This window comes from Geotrypetes seraphini, chromosome 2 (assembly GCF_902459505.1).
Source record: "Geotrypetes seraphini chromosome 2, aGeoSer1.1, whole genome shotgun sequence".
In the NCBI taxonomy this organism is placed as follows: domain Eukaryota; kingdom Metazoa; phylum Chordata; class Amphibia; order Gymnophiona; family Dermophiidae; genus Geotrypetes; species Geotrypetes seraphini.
In genome coordinates, this window is record NC_047085.1 from 273,121,477 (window position 1) to 273,142,452 (window position 20,976).

A 20,976-nucleotide genomic window follows, 5' to 3' on the forward strand; every position below is an offset into this window, starting at 1 on the left:
CCACTTGTGAATTATGTGTGTAATCTTTGCAGTTATAGATTTGGTTTCTGTAAGTAGGAAAACCTTTGACTATATAAAGATAATTTTAAAGATAGTGATGTGAAAATGAAGCTTATGGAGTTGATCACACTTAACTGTTTCCCATGCACCACTGCCTTTTAATGTTGCCTGTATGAGTTACTCACTTTATTTTATATGTTACTGTTTGCAGCAGAAAGTTGATGTGAATAAAAGGCCTGCATCTGGAACTTCATCTACATCTAAAAGTACATCTCCAACACTTACACCATCCCCATCACCCACTCCTAAGGGGCACTGTGCAAACTCCTCACTCTCTTCCTCTCCCTCTCATCAGCAGCCCAAGAGCAGTGGGGACTCCAGTAGTGGTACTATTACAGATGAAGGTATGTGCATTATTGAGCAGCATGGCTTGAAGCATGGTCTGAAATTTGGCAGCTAAAATTTAATGCTAAGAAATGGAAAGTCATTCATTAGGGCTGCAAAAATCCGAGGGAACGGTACAGTTTAGGGGTGAAGAACTTATGTGCATGACAGAAGAGCTGCACTTGGGTGTGATTGTATGTGATGCTCTTAAGGTGTTCAAACAGGTTGAAAAGGTGACGGCGAAGCTAGAAGGATGTTAGGTTGCATAGGGAGAGGTATGGCCAGTAGGAAAAAGGAAGTATTGATGCCCCTGTATAAGACTTTGTTGAGACCTCATTTAAAATATTGTGTATAATTCTGAAGGACGCACCTTCAAAAAAATATAAAAAGGATGGAGTCGGCCAAGAGAAAGGCTGCTAAAATGGTACAGGTGTCAAAGACCCTCCTTGAGGGCTACAATCCAGTCAGGTTTTCAGGATTTCCCCAATGAATATGCATGAGATCTATTTGAATGCACTGCTTTCATTATATGCTAATAGATCTCATGCATATTCATTGGGGAAATCCTAAAATCCCGACTGGATTGCGGCCCTCGAGGAGGGACTTTGACACCCCTGTCATAAGGCGTATGTGAACAGACTTAAAGATCTCAATCTGTATACTTTGGAGGAAAGGCGGGAGAGGAGAGATATGATAGAGATGTTTAAATACCTACGTAATGTACAGAATCTTAGAAGGATTGGCTCCTGGATGTATGATCCAGTTGTTTTATTGTATCTAAGAGATCTCTGTTCTATGGCATGCTTAATTTTATGTAGGGATGTCACACAGGAAACACACACATGCAGTCTTAGAGTCGGGATGGAGGCGCTCCCTAATGGATGGTCTCTCACCCTTTTATTGAGAATCTTAGCTCTATTAATTACTTAGCTAATGCTCTACAAGGTTATAATTTCACTAGTCTTTAAGCCCGTTACATTAACGGGTGCTAGAATAGATGTGTCTGTCTGTCTGTGTTTCTTTATCTCTCTCTCCTTGGCCGCTGTCTGTATCCTTCTGTCTCCCCCCTCCCCCCCGAGCAAAGCTGTCTGCCCCCAGCACCCACCTCTCCCCCAAATGTCTCTCCATGGCCCTCTTCTGTCTTCCCCCCAGAGCAAAGCTGTCTGTCACCAGCACCCCTCCCCCCAAAGCAGCCCCCTTTCCCTATCTCTCCATGGCCCCTTCTGTCTCCCCCCAGCACACCTCTCCCCCCTAACCCTGTTTCCATGGCCCCTTCTGTCTTCCCCCCCAGAGCAAAGCTGTTTGCGGGCGGCTCCTTGACTAATCCGCGCTTACAACGGCCCCACACTCGCGGTCTGGCTGGCTCCCCCACCAAAGCCCTTTGCAGCGGCAGCCCCTCCCCCTCAAGACACATTTCAAATCTGACATATTGTAATCACAAGAAACAAACAGACACAATTGAGGACTTAAACGAATGAAAGTTCTTGCTTTTTGCTACACCGCTCTCAGAGACATGTGTTATTTAAGCGCCATTTTTCCTATGTGTCAACATGAGCAAAGTTGTACATTTTATAAATTCAAGACCCCTGAAGAAGCCCTTTATTGTGGTGAAATGGGTCCCGTAGGGCGTTTAGCCATTCAGCTACAACAACGATTAGCCACAAGTCAGCTTTAACATAAGATAAGTGCAGAATTTTTGATACATTTTTAAAGTTATTTATCACACCCAGCACTTTATAAGAACTTGTTGCACAATTGTAGTCTTGCACATAAACACAACCGCTCAATAAAAGATATCATTTACCTGTACACGTTGTTTCAAACACTGATGTGCTTGAATAACACAGGTCTCTGAGAGCGGTGTAGCAAAAAGCAAGAACTTTCATTCATTTAAGTCCTCAATTGTGTCTGTTTGTTTCTATTTGATAAGAGGACTTAGTCTATTACAGTGGTTAAGTATATTGTAATCACAAAACAGAAAATAAAATTATTTTTCTTACCTTTTGTTGTCTGGTCATTATTCATATCATGTAGGGATCCCAGGCTATGGTTGGCTTTTGATAACTTGCTTTCCAGGGCCCCTTCTTTCTTCTTCCCTCCCTCCATCCTAGCAGCTGAAGACAGGCACCTCCCCCCAGTGGTCTGAGACAGGAGTGAGCATCCATAATGCAAAGATAGTGAGTTAGGAGAGGGTCTGAGGGCAAAGAGGGGCTCAACAGCGCACAACCACCTTTCCTTCCCTCCCTCCATCAGGTGCAGTGCAGCTCCACCAATGTTAAAAGGAGCCGCGTCGAAATCGGAGGCCTGCCACTGCCGTAGCACTTTCCCCTCTGCCTTCTCTGACATATGGGACCGCGGCAGAGGGAACGTGTTACGGTGGCGGCAGGACTCCAATTTCAAAGCAGCTCCTTTTAACATAGGCGGAGCTGAAATGTATCTGATGGAGGAAGGGAAGGAACGGTGGGTCAAATTTCGGCAACGGCAGAAATTGTTTGGCGGGTAAGTACACAGGGCCGGACGCAAGAGGAGCCGCCACCGCGAAAAACCCCAGCAAGGAAGCCAGGCAACAGAGAGGGCAGGGGGTGCTAGCGGCCGGCAGCTGCCGCTCCGCAGGTGGAGAGCAGGGAAGGCCAGACTGTAAGTCGCGCATGCGCACTTCCTAGCTACAGCTCACGGAAAACGGACGCACGCATAGGAAGTGTGCATGCACGGCTTACCGTTTTATTATATTAGATCACAGGTGTCAAAGTCGGTCCTCGAGGGCCAGAATCCAGTCGGGTTTTCAGGATTTCCCCAATGAATCTGCATGAGATCTATTTGCATGCACTGCTTTCAATGCATATTCATTGGGGAAATCCAGAAAACCCGACTGGATTCCAGCCCTCGAGGAGGGACTTTGACACCCCTGTATTAGATAATGCATTTACAGTGAGGATTAGACCAAGGTAACTCATTGTTTACATATTTCATGTGCTTCTCAAAGCTGCTATCTCACGTGACATATGAATACATAATAACAGTTACAATAAAGTGATTCCCAATGTGTACATTTCTGATATGTCTCAAATCTTACTATAGAATGTGACAGTCCAAAGGTTATAATGCATGCTCCTTAAGCTCTCTTGATTAGCCTTAACTCAGGGCCTGCTCAGGCAAAGTCTGATTGTTGCCCATATAAGGGATGCTTAGACAAGCTAAGAGATAAGATAAGGGTAAACCTGTGTCAGGTTAATATGTGGCAAGTGTCTTGTGACAAAAGGGGAGGGGGAATGCCTCTCAAGGTGCAAACCTTTTTCCTTGCTTTTACAAGAGGGAAAGAGAAAGAATTCATACTTCTACACAGGGCCTCAAAGCCTTACTCAGGGCCTAGATCTGCACACAGGGCCTAGATCCGTACACAGGGCCTAGATCAGTGTGCCTACCTGGCCTGGTTCAGAACTGCCTGTGTGCTGACCTTGCCTGTGTTCTGATACCCTGGATCAGAACTTATCAGATCTCCATCCCTACAATTTTACATTTCCCTCTGTTCTATGGCATGCTTAATTTTACATTTCCCTAGTACAGTGGTGCCTCGCATAACGGACGCCTCGCACAGCGAACGCTGCGCACAACGAACTTTATGTCTTGATCCGTACAACGAACTTCGTTTCACACAACGAAGTCGCCCGAGCTGCATCCTTCCGCGCAGGCACTGCGCTTAACTGCCCTCTCTCCGCCTGGTTCCCTCTTGCCCCCCCGACTCCCCGACACGATCGGGGCAAGAGGGAGCTCAAGCCCTCTTGCCCCCCCGACTCCCCGACACGATCGGGGCAAGAGGGAGCTCAAGCCCTCTTGCCCCCCCGACTCCCCGACACGATCGGGGCAAAAGGGAGCCCAAGCCCTCTTGCCCCGCCGATTCCCCGACACGATCGGGGCAAAAGGGAGCCCAAGCCCTCTTGCCCCGCCGATTCCCCAACTCCCCGACAATATCGGGCCAGGAGGGAGCCCAAGTCCTCCTGGCCACGGCGACCCCCTAACCCCACCCTGCACTACATTACGGGCAGGAGGGATCCCAGGCCCTCCTGCCCTCGACGCAAACCCCCCCTCCCCCCAACGACCGCCCCCCCCCAAGAACCTCCGACCGCCCCCCCAGCCGACCCGCGACCCCCCTGGCCGACCCCCACGACACCCCCAACCCCCTTCCCCGTACCTTTCTGTAGTTGGCCGGACAGACGGGAGCCAAACCCGCCTGTCCGGCAGGCAGCCATCGACGGAATGAGGCCGGATTGGCCCATCCGTCCCAAAGCTCCGCCTACTGGTGGGGCCTAAGGCGCCTGGGCCAATCAGAATAGGCCCGGGAGCCTTAGGTCCCTCCTGGGGGCGGGGCCTGAGGCACATGGGCCCAACCCGACCATGTGCCTCAGGCCCTGCCCCCAGGAGGGACCTAAGGCTCCCGGGCCTATTCTGATTGGCCCAGGCGCCTTAGGCCCCACCAGTAGGCGGAGCTTTGGGACGGATGGGCCAATCCGGCCTCATTCCGTCGATGGCTGCCTGCCGGACAGGCGGGTTTGGCTCCCGGCTGTCCGGCCAACTACAGAAAGGTACGGGGAAGGGGGTTGGGGGTGTCGTGGGGGTCGGCCAGGGGGGTCGCGGGTCGGCTGGGGGTCGGTCGGAGGTTCTTGGGGGGGGGGCGGTCGTTGGGGGGAGGGGGGGTTTGCGTCGAGGGCAGGAGGGCCTGGGATCCCTCCTGCCCGTAATGTAGTGCAGGGTGGGGTTAGGGGGTCGCCGTGGCCAGGAGGACTTGGGCTCCCTCCTGGCCCGATATTGTCGGGGAGTTGGGGAATCGGCGGGGCAAGAGGGCTTGGGCTCCCTTTTGCCCCGATCGTGTCGGGGAGTCGGGGGGGCAAGAGGGCTTGAGCTCCCTTTTGCCCCGATCGTGTCGGGGAGCCGGGGGGGCAAGAGGGCTTGAGCTCCCTCTTGCCCCGATCGTGTCGGGGAGTCGGGGGGGCAAGAGGGCTTGAGCTCCCTCTTGCCCCGATCGTGTCGGGGAGTCGGGGGGGCAAGAGGGCTTGAGCTCCCTCTTGCCCCGATCGTGTCGGGGAGTCGGGGGGGGGCAAGAGGGCTTGAGCTCCCTCTTGCCCCGATCGTGTCGGGGAGTCGGGGGGGCAAGAGGGCTTGAGCTCCCTCTTGCCCCGATCGTGTCGGGGGTGCCAGGGACTACACGGAGTCACCCACCGTACCACCCGATTCGGGTAAGCGCAGGTATCGGTGGGTGGCTTATTTGCGGGGGGGTGCCTTATTTTACATTTTTTTCTAAAAAGGGGGGGCTGTCTTATTTGATGGCCCTGCCTTATCATCGGGGAAACACGGTAGAAAAAAAAAAAAAATGAACAGTTAAGTCCCAGTTTTTGCCGCTGAGACTCTGCCCTCTCACTGTAAAATTAGACTCTACTTAGTCTGTCTTTAAATTTAAAAAATGTGTGTTGTTTTAAAAAACAATTATGTTTTTAGATGTATCTAAATAAAAATAATAACCAAAAATTTATCTTTTTTTATGTCATCTTAGCATATTTTATGCTACAGAACGAATTATTTTTTTTAACATGTATTGTTATGGGAAAACGCGTTTCACACAACGAACGTTTCACATAACAAACTTGCTCCTGGAACGGATTAAGTTCGTTGTGTGAGGCACCACTGTATAAGTGACTCGTGATGTAAAAAATTATTTGAAAATATATATTTTTTAATCTTGTTTTTTGGAATGGAATACTTTTCCTATGGAATGTAGTTGCATCAGAAATTACTGACTTTTTTTCATCAAATTAAGACCTTATTGTTCCATACATTTTTAAAGATAGTATTGAATTGGGTATTTTTTCTTATTATAAACTCTATTTTACATTACATTACATTCGAGATTTCTATTCCGCCATTGCCTTGCGGTTCAAGGCGGATTACAAAAGAATTACAACAAAGGTATTACATGAAGAAGATATCTGGTAATTTCTAGAGGAGATACGGAGTAGATGAGGTTGTTTTGGGGACTCGGGAAGGTATTAGGGAGTGGTATTGGGAAGTGGGAAGGAGTTACCATATTTTTCACTCCATAAGACTCACCCTAGATTTAAAGTAGGAAAACCAGAAAAAAAACATTCTGAACTAAATTGTGTACTAATATATACCAGGCTCTGCACCTAGCCCCCCTCACTCCCTGCCAGGTTTTGCACCCAACCCCCCATTCCCTTCCAAGCTCTGCACCCTGTCTCCCCATCCCTGCCAGGCTGTTCCTTTTATTTTTAATATACACACAATACACACAGCAGATAGAAATTATCAAAACTGACACATTTTGATCACTAAATTGAAAATACAATCATTTTTCCTATCTTTGTTGTTTAGTGATTTCATGAGTCTCCTTCCTTCCTTTTTTCACTCAGGCCCAACAATTGTCCCTTTCTATTTCCTCCCTCCCATGTCCCAAGTTCATGCCTCCTCACTGCCTTCCATCCTTTGTCATTCGTTCTCCCTCCCTCCCACGTCCCAAGTTCATGCCTCCTCACTGTCTTCCATCCTTTGTCATTCGTTCTCCCTCCCTCCCATGTCCCGAGTTCGTGCCTCCTCACTGCCTTCCATCCTTTGTCATTCGTTCTCCCTCCCATGTCCCGAGTTCCTGCCTCCTCCCCCTCACTGCCTTCCAGACACTGTCTTCTCTCTCCCTGCTGCGCTGATGAAGCCTGCCTACCCTCCACCAATTCCTCCTCCTCTGGCCTGGGTCCGCTGCTGCCGTGCCGCCACTCAAAGAAGGGAAGGGCCAGCATGCAGCGATTGCATGTCGCCGGCCCACAAACCTTCGCCCGACGTCAGAACTGATATACATACAAAACTTAGACAAATGCCAGCTTTTGAAAAGTCCATCTGGGAGCGCAGACAGTCCTCTAAAAAGAAAACTTAATCCAGGTTTTCCCAGATGTCTGGTAACCCTACCCAGAGGTCTCCAGGGTCTGAGCAAACTACAAAGCCATGGAATAGAAGGGGATATACTAAAATGGATAGGCAAATGGCTGGAGAACAGATTGCAGAGGGTAAGCAGTTCTCGGACTGGGAAAAGGTGACAAGCGGTGTGCCCCAGGGCTCGGTTCTTGGGCCCATCTTATTCGATATCTTCATAAATGACCTGGAAGAGGAAACAACAAGTAATATAATCAAGTTTTCAGATGACACTAAACTATGCCGGACAGTTGGGTCACACATGGACAGCGGAGAACTCCAGAGAGATTTGAACCGGCTAGAGAAGTGGGCGGAAAAGTGGCAGATGAAGTTTAATATAGAAAAATGCAAAGTGATGCACCTGGGCAGGAACAATAAGAATCATGAATATAAAATGTTAGGTGTGATATTGGGCAAGAGCGAACAAGAAAGGGACCTGGGAGTGCTGATAGACAGGACCCTGAAGCCGTTGGCTCTGTGCAGTGGCGGCAAAGAAAGCAAACAGGATGTTGGGCATGATAAAGAAGTGAATCACAAGTAGATCGGCAGACAAGCAGGACGGTATTCTCACTAGTGGGTGACATCATCCAACGGAGCCCCGATGCGGACATCTCACAAGCATACTTGCTTGTAGAAACTTTTAGAAGTTTCGAGTTGCCCATACCGCGCATGCACGAGTGCCTTCCCGCCAGATGCACCGGGCGTGTCTCCTCAGTTCTTTCTCTTCCGCGGAGCTGAGAAGTTTGCCTTTGAAACTCTCTGCGCGAAGTTCCTTTATTGTGCCTTCTGTGCCCGCGGGTTTGGGGTTTTTTTGTGCTCATTCTCGTTGGCTCACATTGCGTTTTGTTGTTTAAAAAAAAAAAAAAATTTTATTTGATCGTTCGGCTGGGCAGGTTGCGTGGCCGTGGCCCCACGGCTTCGACCTTGCGGCGGAGTTTTTTCGGCCTATGTTCCGGCCTGTTACCGGTTTTAAATAGTGTGTCAAGTGCCAGTGCGCGATTTCATTGACGGACCCGCATCGACGCTGTCTTCAGTGTCTCGGGCCTCAACACCTTCCGAAATCGTGCCGGCCTTGCTCCACACTTACAGCACGTGCGTTTAAGCGTCGCTGTATTTTGTGGGAGTCGCTGTTTAGCATGGAGGCGTCCCCAGTGCTGCCCTCTTCACAGAGCGCCACGCTTTCGACTTCCGATTCTACATCTTTGGCCTCAAGTCTGCTCAAGCCTGCCTCGTTCATGCCGGCTTCGACTCCGACGCATGCTGCGATGCCTTCCGATGTCTCTTTAGGTCAGGTAGTGCAGCCTCACATCCCTCCAGTGGTGCTTAAGGTGCCCAAAGCCTCTAAATCCAAGCCCCCTGGCGGCCGAGTGACCGATGTCCTTGCGGGAGGTCCCATTGCTGATGCAGATCCCTCTTTGCCGGCGTCGTTCCACGCCCTGATGGAGAAGCGATTTGTCGAGCTCTTTACCAAAAGTGGGCCGACGCTTCTCTCCCAGATCCAGCCTGGGCACGCGGAAGCCTCCCGTGAGGCCGAGCCGCCTCCGGTGCCTCTTCGGCGCACACTCTCGCTGCTGGGAGCAGAGTCTCGGCGAGTGTCTGGTCTGGCTTCGGGGCATGTCTCGCAAGGAGCAGAGTCTTTGCCCATGCCACCTTTGGAACCGATACCCTTGATGCATGGCTTGCCTGGCCCGGACCCTTCCTCCGCAATGCCGGTCCTTGAACCTTGGGGAGCGCCTCGGAGGGCCTCGTCTCAGCCTCTGATGCTTCGATCCACAGCCTCCAGTCCCATCTACTTGGTGGCTGCCTCGTCTGGGCGTCGCTCACCTCGTCGCTCGAGGACTGCTTCTCGACACAGCTCCGGTCGTCGATCGAGGCATTCATCGAGGCACTCATCGAGGCATTCATCGAGACATGCCTCGCCTCGTTGGAAGCAATCTTTCCGGGAGTTTACCCTGGAGTACTCGCCCCCTCCTCCTATGCTGGAACTCGAGGACTGCGGGGGTTCGTTATCTCCGTGCCGGTCCTCGGCATCGGCGGACCAGGCCGCCTCATCTTCTTCAAGCCCGCCTCGAGGCCTGGCGGACCAGTTGTCATTCTCGTCCTTCCTGAGGCAGATGGCGGTGGATCTGGATATCACCCTGGATTCGGGTTCCAAGTTCTCGAAGGAGTATCTGGAGAAGATGCATCTTCCTCAACCTCCTGACGAGTCTCTACGCCTGCCTCTACATAAGCTTCTGGACCAGACTTTCATGAGATGCTTCGAAACCCCATACTCCATCCCGGCGGTCCCGGGGAAGTGGGATGCTCGATACCGCACGGTGCACCATAAGGGCTTCGACGGGGCACAGCTCTCGCACCAGTCCCTCTTGGTTGAATCCTCTCTGAAGCGGTCTCATCCCTCCCAGGTCTATGCTTCCACTCCTGGCCGGGAGGGCAAAACCATGGATAGATTTGGCAGGCGCATCTACCGGAACTCGATGATGGCTTCTCGAGTCCTGAATTACAGCTTTCATTTTGCAACCTACTTTGAGTTTTTTCTATCCATTCTTCAAAAGTTTTTACCCTATCTGGACTCTCAGGCTCGCTTCGAGTACTCGGAGGTGCTGGCATCATTGTCCCAACTTCGCCTGCAGATGATGCAATCGTTTTACGACGCCTTTGAGCTCTCGGCCAGAGCGGCTGCTTGTTCGGTGGCCATGAGACGCTTGGCGTGGCTTCGCACCATTGATATGGACCCGAATCTCCAGGACAGGCTGGCGAACATTCCCTGTGCGGGAGCAGACCTTTTCGACGAGTCCATCGAGGCGGCAACGGAGAAGCTGTTCAAACATGAAAATCTTTTTAGTCTATTCTCCGCCAGAAGCCCAAGCCTGCTATCTCTCGTCCGTCTCGTCCTCCTATGATTTATCAAAGGCGCTACCCGCCGAAGTAGGCCCCCGCCATTCTGATGTAGGCAGCTGTCCAGGCCTACCTCGGTAATGAGACCTCGCACGCTATATACTGGTTTCAATAAGTATATATTTATTTAGTCAATCAGTAACAGCTTACAGGAATAAATCATTCAGCATATAGCGTAACAGAAGGTGATCTCCAGGCCTAGAGATCCTCTGATGTCTGTTCTGATCTCCTTCTAAAGGCCTGTTTTTTATACATTTCTTAGTGGCCAACACCACGTTGGCCTACATCACATGATACATCCTTATTGGCTACTTTCCTATGCATTATTGCCTAGTTACATTCCTTTATTGGCTGGTTGACCTGCGTCATGTTATATGTTCGTCCTGTTTTCCGTAAGACCTAACCTTTTCCCCGAAATGCCTGTTTCCAAACCATATTAGCATTTCCGAGCAATAAACCTCCTCCCAACTGCAAATATTTCTGACACTTTAGATGATATCTTCGGACCATGGTCTGTTTATCTCTTCATGGTATCTGGCTGGGTGGGCCTTGGTGCACCACAACAAACCCACAGCCTCAGGACCTGTTGCTTTTTCTCCAGTTTTACTGATACAGTACTAATTGAACTTAAAAACAGCGCATTTCCCCATCTTTGCATGCTCTTTAGTCAATGATGTGAAATATCTTTCCACAGCTAATCTACTGTTTCCATCAGCTGCAGAGATAAGATACTAGTTGCAGGGGGAGAGAAAGGTTTTTGTAGAGAGAACAGTTTCTGTGAGCTTATGGTTTTTCCTTATCCCACTTCACCTGGTTTAATAATGTCAGGACTTACAGGGATCCTTCAGAATTCCCATGCTTTTTCTTCTTTCCATATCCCTCCTTCTCTCAATTCAGCCGCCAGTAAAGAGGCAGTATCAGCAGAAGCCCCAGCAAAAACCTCAGCCTTCTACTGTCTCTAAGGCTCCCCAGCCTTTTTGATTGTCTCGTAGGGAGCATAACTTCCATCATTCTGCCCTCCCCGCTTTTTCCCATCGGAGGTCGTCTCCATCATTTTTACCATCGATGGACGGCTATTACCACCGACCTCTGGTCCTATCCATTGTAAGAGAGGGATACTCTCTTCAGTTCCATCATGTTCCTCCGGAACATCCTCCAAGAGAGTTTCCTTCCACCTTAACCCAGATCGCCCTTCTTCTTCGGGAAGCCCAGGCTTTACTCTGATTTCGGGCCGTCGAGCCGGTCCCTGTGGACCAACAGAACAAGGGTTTTTACTCCCGGTACTTCCTTGTTCCGAAGAAGACGGGCGGCCTGCGTCCTATTTTGGACCTCAGGGTGCTTAACAAGTTCCTGGTCAGGGAAAAGTTTTGCATGTTGACTCTGGCTTCTCTCTATCCCCTCCTCGAGCAGAACAACTGGTTATGCTCCCTGGATCTCAAGGAGGCCTACACTCATATTCCCATCCATCCGGCCTCCCGTCAATACCTCAGATTTCGGGTGGGACACCTTCATCTTCAGTACAGAGTGCTTCCTTTCGGCCTAGCTTCGTCTCCCAGAGTCTTCACCAAGTGCCTGGTTGTGGTGGCCACAGCACTCAGGAAACATGGTCTGCAGGTGTTTCCCTACCTCGACGACTGGCTCATCAAGGATTCCACGTCTCAGGGGGCCATCCGGGCCACTCAGAGGACAATCTGGTTTCTCCAGAGTCTGGGATTCGAGATCAACTTTCCCAAATCCCATCTTCAACCTTCACAGTCTCTCCCCTTCATCGGAGCTGTTCTGGATACTATTCAACTCAGAGCGTTCCTTCCTCCTCAGCGCCTGGCGGCTCTTCTTCATCTTTGTCACTCGGTCTCTTTTCGCCCATCCATCTCGGCGAGACACATGATGGTGCTCCTGGGGCACATGGCCTCTACGGTTCACGTGACTCCTTTTGCCAGACTTCACCTGCGGATTCCTCAGTGGACCCTGGCTTCTCAATGTTCGCAGATCTCCGACCCTCTGACTCGTCACATTCAGGTCACTCCTGCTCTGCTGCAGTCGCTTCGCTGGTGGATGCTCTCTTCATATCTTTCCAGAAGGTCCTCAAGACCGACTCCTCGAACTATGTTTAGGGGGGCTCATCTGGACGGTCTCCGCACCCAGGGCTATTGGACGAGTGCGGATCATCTGTGCCATATCAATCTCCTGGAACTCAGGGCGATTTTCAATGCTCTCACTGCTTTTCAGTATCTGCTTCACGACATGGTGGTCCTCATTCGTACGGACAATCAGGTCGCCATGTATTATGCCAACAAGCAGGGAGGCACGGGATCGGCCTCCCTCTGTCAGGAAGCTCTGAAAGTTTGGGATTGAGCGATTCGCCACAACGCCTTCCTCAAAGCTGTCTACATTCAGGGGGCGGACAATGCCTTGGCGGACAACTTGAGTCGTCTTCTCCAGCCTCACGAATGGACACTCCATTCCACGCCCCTTCATCAAATCTTCTCCCTGTGGGGAACGCCTCAGATAGACCTCTGCAGCTCCCCACAACTTCAAACTGCCTCAGTTCTGCTCCAGGATCTACAGCCCTCATCGTCTTGAGGCAGATGCTTTTCTTCTGGACTGGGGGAATCTCTTTCTGTATGCGTTTCCTCCTTTTCCTCTCATTCAAAAGACTCTGGTCAAGCTCAAGTCTGACCGGGCCACCATGATTCTGATTGCTCCTCGGTGGCCCAGACAACCTTGGTACTCCCTCCTTCTGCAACTCAGCTGTAGGGAGCCCTTCCTTCTGCCAGTGTTTCCATCTCTAAGCGCACCATCTCCAACTGGATGGCAGCTTGTATCTCTTTCTGCTATGCCCAGGCTGGATTACCCCTTCACAGTAAAGTCACAGCCCATAAGGTCAGAGCAATGGCAGCCTCTGTAGCTTTCCTCAGATCGACACCGATTGAGGAGATTTGTAAAGCTGCCACTTGGTCCTCGGTTCATACCTTCACCTCACACTATTGTCTGGATACCTTCTCCAGATGGGATGGACAGTTTGGCCAAACAGTGTTACAAAATTTATTCTCCTAAGTTGCCAACTCTCCCACCATCCCATTGTGGTTAGCTTGGAGGTCACCCACTAGTGAGAATACCTGCCTGCTTGTCCTGGGATAAAGCAATGTTACTTACCGTAACAGTTGTTATCCAGGGACAGCAGGCAGCTATTCTCACGTCCCACCCACCTCCCCTGGGTTGGCTTCTCTGCTAGCTATCTGACCTGAGGAGACATGCCCGGTGCATCGGGCGGGAAGGCACTTGCGCATGCGCGATGTGGGCAACTCGAAACTTCTAAAAGTTTCTACAAGCAAGTATGCTTGTGAGATGTCTGCATCGGGGCTCCATTGGATGACGTCACCCACTAGTGAGAATAGCTGCCTGCTGTCCCTGGATAACAACTGTTACGGTAAGTAACATTGCTTTACAGAGCAATGGTCAGATCACACTTGGAGTACTGTATCCAACACTGGTCTCCCTACCTAAAGAAGGATATAACCCTGCTGGAGAGGGTGAAGAGGTGAGCCACGAAGCTAGTAAAGGGTATGCAGAATTTGAGCTACGAAGAACGCCTCGGGAAACTGGGCTTGTTCATCCTGGGGAAGAGAAGACTGCGAGGGGATATGATAGAGACTTTTAAAATAATAAAAGGATTTGACAAAATAGAGCAAGAAACACCGTTATTCACGTTGTCAAATGTGACTCGGACAAGAGGTCATGGACTGAAATTGAGGGGCAACAGGCCCAGGACAAATGTCAGGAGGTTCTGTTTCACACAACGAGTGATGGACGCTTGGAATGCTCTCCCGGAGGAGGTTGTGACGGAAACCACCATTCTGGGATTCAAGGGCAAGTTGGATGCACACCTTGCAAATCGCGTTGAGGGATACAGGTAAAACAGGGTCTTCATCAGAGAGCACCTGGCTTGGCCTCCACGTGTGCGGGTCGCCAGACTAGATGGACCTAAGGTCTGATTCGGTGAAGGCATTTCTTATGTTCTTATGCTATTTGCCTCCAGGCCTTGCATTGAAGAACACTGTTCTATTGCACTCTATGAGAAAACCAGTTGAAACAGCTGCAGCATACAGCAGTTCACTATGATTTCACTTTTCAAACAGCCCTCCGCCTCTCCTGATCAGACACACAGAACTCCAATACATGCAAAAACAAAACTGATATACATACAAAACAGATGGATGTATACATCTACACCCTTCCCCCCACCCATGCAAACAGGTTGCATTTGTATTTATTTTTAGGATTCATGGAACCTTTTATTCAGCAGGAAGATAATGCAGTATTCTTTAGCAAATCTCCAGACTGGCATAGGCATCTTACAAGCAGGTTATATCTTATCATTACCAGCATGTGGAGACTGAGACAAAACTTTAGAATGATACTTAATAGGTTACTCCCCCTAATGACCTCAGTCTTCTCTCAGTCTCCAGCAGGTGTGAGTGAGTTGTACCCATCTCCCTTCTGTAGGGCTGTTGGATTTTGTTCAGGACTACTAGTCCCTGTTTTTGTGCTGGACTGAGCTTGGGTGGGCCATGTTTGAGGGTCTGTCTGACCTCGGGGGTGTCGAACCCGGCGAGTCTCATGCTAGGTCCCTCCCCCCCTTTCCTCCACCTCCAGAACATTTTTTTAGAGGTGTCTCAGCAGTAAGCCTTGCCCCTAATTCAAACAAGGTATACTGCTTTGAGAGCCAGTAGAGTCTGTTGTGTGTAAAAAAATAATCTTGAAGCAGTGCCGGTCTGAAGGGTTCCTTTCCCTTTAAATGTAATGTATTTTACTGTAGTTTTCAACTAACCGTCACTTTTCTTTAGTTAGGTTGCGTATGGAGCAATGAGCATTTCACAGGGGAAGAAGTGCTCATTTTTCTCCAGACGCGAGACACTCGTGGCCGGCCTGTGTAAGCGCTGCATGGGCCGGAGCGATGGAGGAGCCTCGTCGGCAGCAGGTGCTGACAGCCAGGGCTTCCTGTCGAAAGTGCTTTGCGAGTTGGCAGCTGACAGCGGGGAGGCCCGGTCTTCCCCAGCCGCCCACGAAGAGATTTCCTCAGTCTCCAACAGTGAGGGTAAAAAGATTCCCTTACCGCTGAAGCGGCTGGGGATTCCCTTACAGTTGTTTCTCTCACAGCTGATGCCGGCTTGCCTGCTTTTGCGGCTGGGACAGTTCAGGCTTCCCAGCCACTATAGGCCCTGGAGGGGTTATTTTTAGCTGCAACTTCGCCATTTTTGGCGGGAAAACCTTCTAGTTGCTCTGCAGCCTTAGGTGACCTTCCCCCTGTCTTGGAAAAGTAGGGGCAGGTTTTATCTGGGTCCCCTGCTGTGGCAGGGAGTTCCATGGGGCCGCAAGGGTTTTTTTTTCCCCAGATTCATTTTTTACTTTATGCAGAGCTTATTTTCAGGCAGCTGGGGGTACTGTGTTTGCCCCTGGGGTCTCGGGAGAGGGGTGTTTCCTCCGCACTCCCTGCAGCTCTGCCCCCCTCTACTTCTTTACCGCCCCCTCCGCCTCCTCCCTCGTCCAAGCGCCCGCGGGTTGCTTGGGACGAAGAATTATGATCTGAAGAGCATGTTGACTTCAGTAAGAACCTGGACCTTCAGGATCCTCTTGAGGGAATGGCCGCTGGTACTGGCGATTCAGTTTTTCCATCTACAAGTGAGGAGGCGTCCGTCGTGCACCTTTTCAGAGAGATGAGCTCCCAGTTCTGATTCCACAGGTCTTCTCGGTGTTGTGCTTTGAGGATGCACCACCTGAGGTCCCGCTCTTTTCCTATGCATCAGGATATTTGGGATGTTATCCAGGCGCTGTGGAATACGCTGGCGGTGCCATTTCGGTTTACGTGCTCCATGACTCGTTGTATCCCACCCAGAGGGGGAAAGGGCTACCTTGAAGACTCAAGTGGTGGGCGCGGTGGTCTCAGCTATTGCTAAGCGGCATACTGTGCCCATGGAGGGTGGTTTTGCTTTACGGGACTCTGAGAAGCGTAAGTTGGAGACCATTCTTAAGCAGAATTTTAATGTCTTTGCCTTGGGAGTCCAAGCGGATATTTGTTGGAGGCTCATAGCTCTGGCCATTTTTTGGTGAGCCGAGCGTGTCCTTGACCGTGAGTCTGATGACTGGTCCTTGGTGGATCAGGAGGTGGCAAAGATTGAGATGGCCGCCTCTCCTCTCAGACACCCTCTATGACTTGGTGTGGACGTCCGCCATGTCTGTGGCTTTTGCGGTGACCACTTATCGCTCCTTGTGGCTTTGCGCTTTGTCAGTGGATGCGGTGTCCAAGACTTAACTCACTAAATTTCCCTTTATGAGGTCTTTTTAGTTTGGAGAGGATTTGAATAAGTTAGTTCAGACTCTGATGGACTCTAAAGTGCCCTGCCTGCCTCAAGACCGTGTTCGCCCAGCTGTTAGGGGTCGCACTGCTCAGGGATGTTTGCGGGAGTTCCGCAGATATTGCCCTGGACATGGAGCTGCTCCCTTCTCCTCTTCTGGGTTTTCCAGGGGTTGTTTCTTTCAGCGCATACAGTCCTTTCGGGGGGGCTTGTTGAGAAGCTGGGAATCCCTCCACTGCTGCCCCTGCACCCTGTCCTGCCCAATGACTCCTTGCCGGTGCCCCCTCTAATTCTGGTGGGTGCCTGGCTGTGTGATTTTTATCCAAAATGGGCAGAAATCACATCTGATCAGTGGGTCTTGGAGGTGATTCGGGATGATTATGCATTGGAGTTTGCACACTCCCTGCCAGATCTTTTTCTGGCTTTGCCGTCAGGCACCGTGGAAGAAGCAGACTTTTCATCAGACCCTTCAAAGATTGTTAGATCTCAAAGCAATAGTTCCAGTCCCTCCTCAGGAGTGTTTCTCCGGCAGGTACTCGATTTACTTTGCGGTGCCCAAAAAAGAGGGGAATTATCGACCCATCTTAGATTTGAAGGGGGTCAACAGGGCTCTCAGGGACACTGAGTGGAGACACTGAGGTGATTCTGGTGGTTCAGCCAGGGGAGTTTCTGATCTCTCTCGATTTGATGGAGGCTTACTTGCATGTTCCAATCAGGGCCTTTCATCAGCATTTCCTTCACTTTGTGATCTTGGGTAAGCACTTTCAGTTCTGTGTGCTTCTTTTTGGTCTGGCCATGGCTCCACGGATGTTTACAAAGGTTATGGTGATAGTTGCGGCAGCATTGCTCAAAAAGGGTATTCTAGTTCATTCCTACCTGGACGACTGGTTGATTCGAGCGAAGTCGTTGCAGGAGAGCACTTGGATCATGGCTCAGGTGGTGGAGTTCCTGCAGTCACCAGATCTTCTGACTCAGGGTTTTATTCCCATGTTTGATCTGGGTCCCTTTGGTCTTACGGCTTGGCTCTTGAAAGGGAATGCTTAGGTAAGAAGGGATATTCAGATAGAGTCATCTCTAACCTGTTGGGGCCCCGGAGACTTTCCACTTCTCGGGCTTATGTGCGGGTTTGGCATACATTTGAGGAGTGGTGTGCTGTGTGTGGAGTGGTCTATTTTCGCGCTTCCCTGCCTAACATCTTAGAGTTCTTGCAGGATGGCCTGGACAGGGGACTGGCTTGATCTTCTCTTTGGGTTCAGCTTGTGGCCTTAGTCTTTCGGGGGTTATTACGGGGTCAGTGTCTGACTGCCATTCCTGATGTTGTTTGCTTTTTGCGGGTGACCAAGTTGCTCAAGCCTCCCGTTAGACCGTCTGTTCCTTCCTGGGATCTTAATCTGGTCTTGTCTGTGCTTGTGCGCCCACCTTTCGAGCCTTTGGGGGCCTGCACATTGAAGGACCTTACTCTTAAAGCGATCTTTTTGGTAGCAATTACTTCTGCTAGATGACTTTCTGAGTTGCAGGCTTTCTCTTGTAGGTCTCCGTTCATGGAATTTTCTAGGGAGTGGGTTATTTTGCGGACTGTCCTTCCTTTCTGCCTAAGGTAGTTTCTCCTTTCCATGTCAATCAGTCAGTGGTCCTCCTGGTGTTGGATTCTGGGGACAGATCTGCAGAGCAGAATCAGTTGCACAAGTTGGATGTTTCTCGGGTTCTTCGCTCTTATGTCCAAAGGACCCAGGAGTTCATAAAGTCATATCGTCTCTTTATCCTTTTAGCGGGTTCTCGTAAGGGGGATGGCGCTTCCAAGGCTACCATTACTTGATGGATCAAGGAGACTGTTCCGGTTTTCCTCAAGGCTCATTCCACAAGGGGTCAGGCGGCTTCTTGGGCTGAGTCTTCGCTAGTGCCTCCAGTGGATATTTGTAAGGCTGCTGTTTGGTCTTCCTTGCATTCCTTTGTCAGACACTACCATGTGGACATTCAGGCATGTCAGGACGTGGTGTTTAGTGAGCGTGATCTGGTGTTGGCCCTTCGGGGGTCCCACCCATGATGGGGACTGCTTTGGTACGTCCCACTTATAAGATGCCTATTCTGATCTGGAGAGTTGCTAAAGAAGGAGAAAGGTTCTTGCCTGCTAATTTACTTTCTTTTAGCCTCTCCAGACCGGCATAGGACCCCACCCTGTCTATTGTTATGTTGTTATTCTGGGTGTTGTGTGTGCAGATTTTGTTTTTTCTGTGGGTTCTAGTATTTTTCTAGGGCCAGGGAGAATTGAAGAACAGCTGGTGTAGTAGTCGAGCTGTAGGGACATTTTCTTGCTGGGATCTCTCCTTTACATTTTACAACAGCATTTAGTTATATTAGTTGTTACTCCTGTTCGGAGTCTTGTTTAGTTCTGTTTACAGTTCTTAGTTCTGCTTGGCTATTTGGCAGTCTGAGGTCATTAGGGGGAGTAACCTATTTAAGTACCATTCCAAAGTTTTGATGCAGTCTCCACCTGTTGGTCATGATGAGATATAACCTACTTGTAAAATGCCTATGCCACTTTGGAAACAGGATTTTTTTTCGCATGATATGGGTATAATAAGTCTTACTCCTCTTCTGAAAAAATCAGATTTTGATCCAACTGTTACCTCCCACTATAGACCGATTGCTAATATACCTCTTTTTACTAAACTTATGGAATCGATTGTTGCCACCCAACTCTCAAGTTATCTGGAGAAATTTTCTATTCTTTTGCCCTTTTAGCATGGATTCCACCCAAATTTCAGTACAGAAACTCTTCTGGTTTCACTTCTTTCTAAGATTCAACAGCTACAGTCTAATAAGAAGCACGTTATCTTACTTCAGTTCGATCGCTCTGCAGCTTTTGATGTAGTTAATCACAATATTCTGCATTACCTGCTTTCAGAAATCAGCTTTGATCAAATTGTTCGAGACTGGTTTGACAAATTTCTATATTCTCGCTCTTATTCAGTCAATATGAAAGGCTCCAATTCAAAATTGTGGAGAGCCCTCTGTGGTGTCCCCCAGGGCTCTCCATTGTCTCCAATCTTATTTAACATCTACATGAGATCATTGAAACATTACAATTTGAATACCTGAGAAACTTTACTAACATATTACATTACATTAGTGATTTCTATTCCGTCATTATCTTGCAGTTCAAGGCAGATTACAAAAGGAGTTATCTGGCCGTTTCCAGAGGAATTGAAGAGTAGAGCGAGTTGCTTCAGACAATTGGGATGAGTCTTGTAGTGTTAGTTTGTCTTCAAGGATTTCTTGAATAGCATGGTTTTTATTTTTTTTCTGAACAATTTGTAGTCTGGGGTCGTTATTGGCAAATTGGAGAGTTGGCAGTCTAGTTTTGCTGCTTGTGTGGCTAGAAGACCATCATACAGTTTTTTTTTTCGTTTGACGTCTCTGATTGGGGGATGTGTTAACGGTTTGTGGGTTGTCTGGTTGAGGTAGTTTGGATTAGGTGGTTGTTTAGATAGGCTGGGCTGTCTCCATTTATGGTTTTAAATAGTAGGTAGTGGAATTTGAATTATACTCTTGTTTGTATTGGGAGCCAGTCGAGGTATGCTGCGTGATGTGGTCGTGTTTCCTCAGTGAATAGATAAGTCTTAGCGCTATGTTTTGAACTGTTTGTAGTTGTTTTATCATGGTTGCGGGGCAGGGGAGATAGAGTATGTTGCAGTAGTCTAGAAGACCTAGGACTAGGGACTGGACCAAGAGCTAGCATTGTGTTCTGTCGAAGAATTTTCGAACTTGCCTTAAGTTTCTCATGACCGCGAATGATTTTTGTATTGTTTTGTTGATTTGTGGTTGCATGGTACAGCATCTGTCTATCGTCATTCCTAGAAGTTTTAGAGTGGGTTATATGGGGTATGTGATTGAGTTTATTACTAGATTTGTTATGGTTGGAGTTTTATTATTTTCGAGGAGAATGAATTTTGTCTCGTCTGGGTTCAGTTTCAGTTTGTGATTTTTCATCCATGTTGCTACTGCTTCAAGTGTTCTGTGTAGTGTGTCTGTCATGGAGGACGTTGGATGATATCTTCATATTACTTGAGGTTGATCCACATCTCGATAATTTGATACCCAATATTAACCATTGTATTACTAAACTTCAGTGGTCCAGATGAAATTAAATGCTGCAAAGACTAAGCTTTTATGGCTTGGCTGAAAGTTAGATTCTCTCCCTTCTGCTGTGATCTTAGACTCAGGATAATCTTTGAAAATTGAGTTTTCCTCGTTAATACTAGGTATTGTTATCGATTCTTCACTTACATTTAAGGACCAATTAAACTTGCTTATTAAAGTGTTTTTTCAGCCTCCGTGCTCTGAGAAGAGTGAGAGCACTTTTTCACCA

At 49.1% G+C, this 20,976-nt stretch overlaps 1 protein-coding gene across 3 annotated transcripts in view; it reads left to right on the forward strand.

Annotated features, from left to right (window-relative positions):
* ANKS6 (ankyrin repeat and sterile alpha motif domain containing 6) overlaps positions 1 to 20,976 on the forward strand; it is a 277,710-nt gene that overhangs the window by 203,163 nt on the left and 53,571 nt on the right. For 2 of the 3 annotated variants that reach the window (XM_033929683.1, XM_033929681.1), the window contains exon 12: positions 212 to 404. In XM_033929683.1, the coding sequence (XP_033785574.1) occupies positions 212 to 404 (193 nt within the window). The remainder of the gene's footprint in view (positions 1 to 211; positions 405 to 20,976) is intronic. The other variant, XM_033929682.1, reaches the window with a different exon arrangement.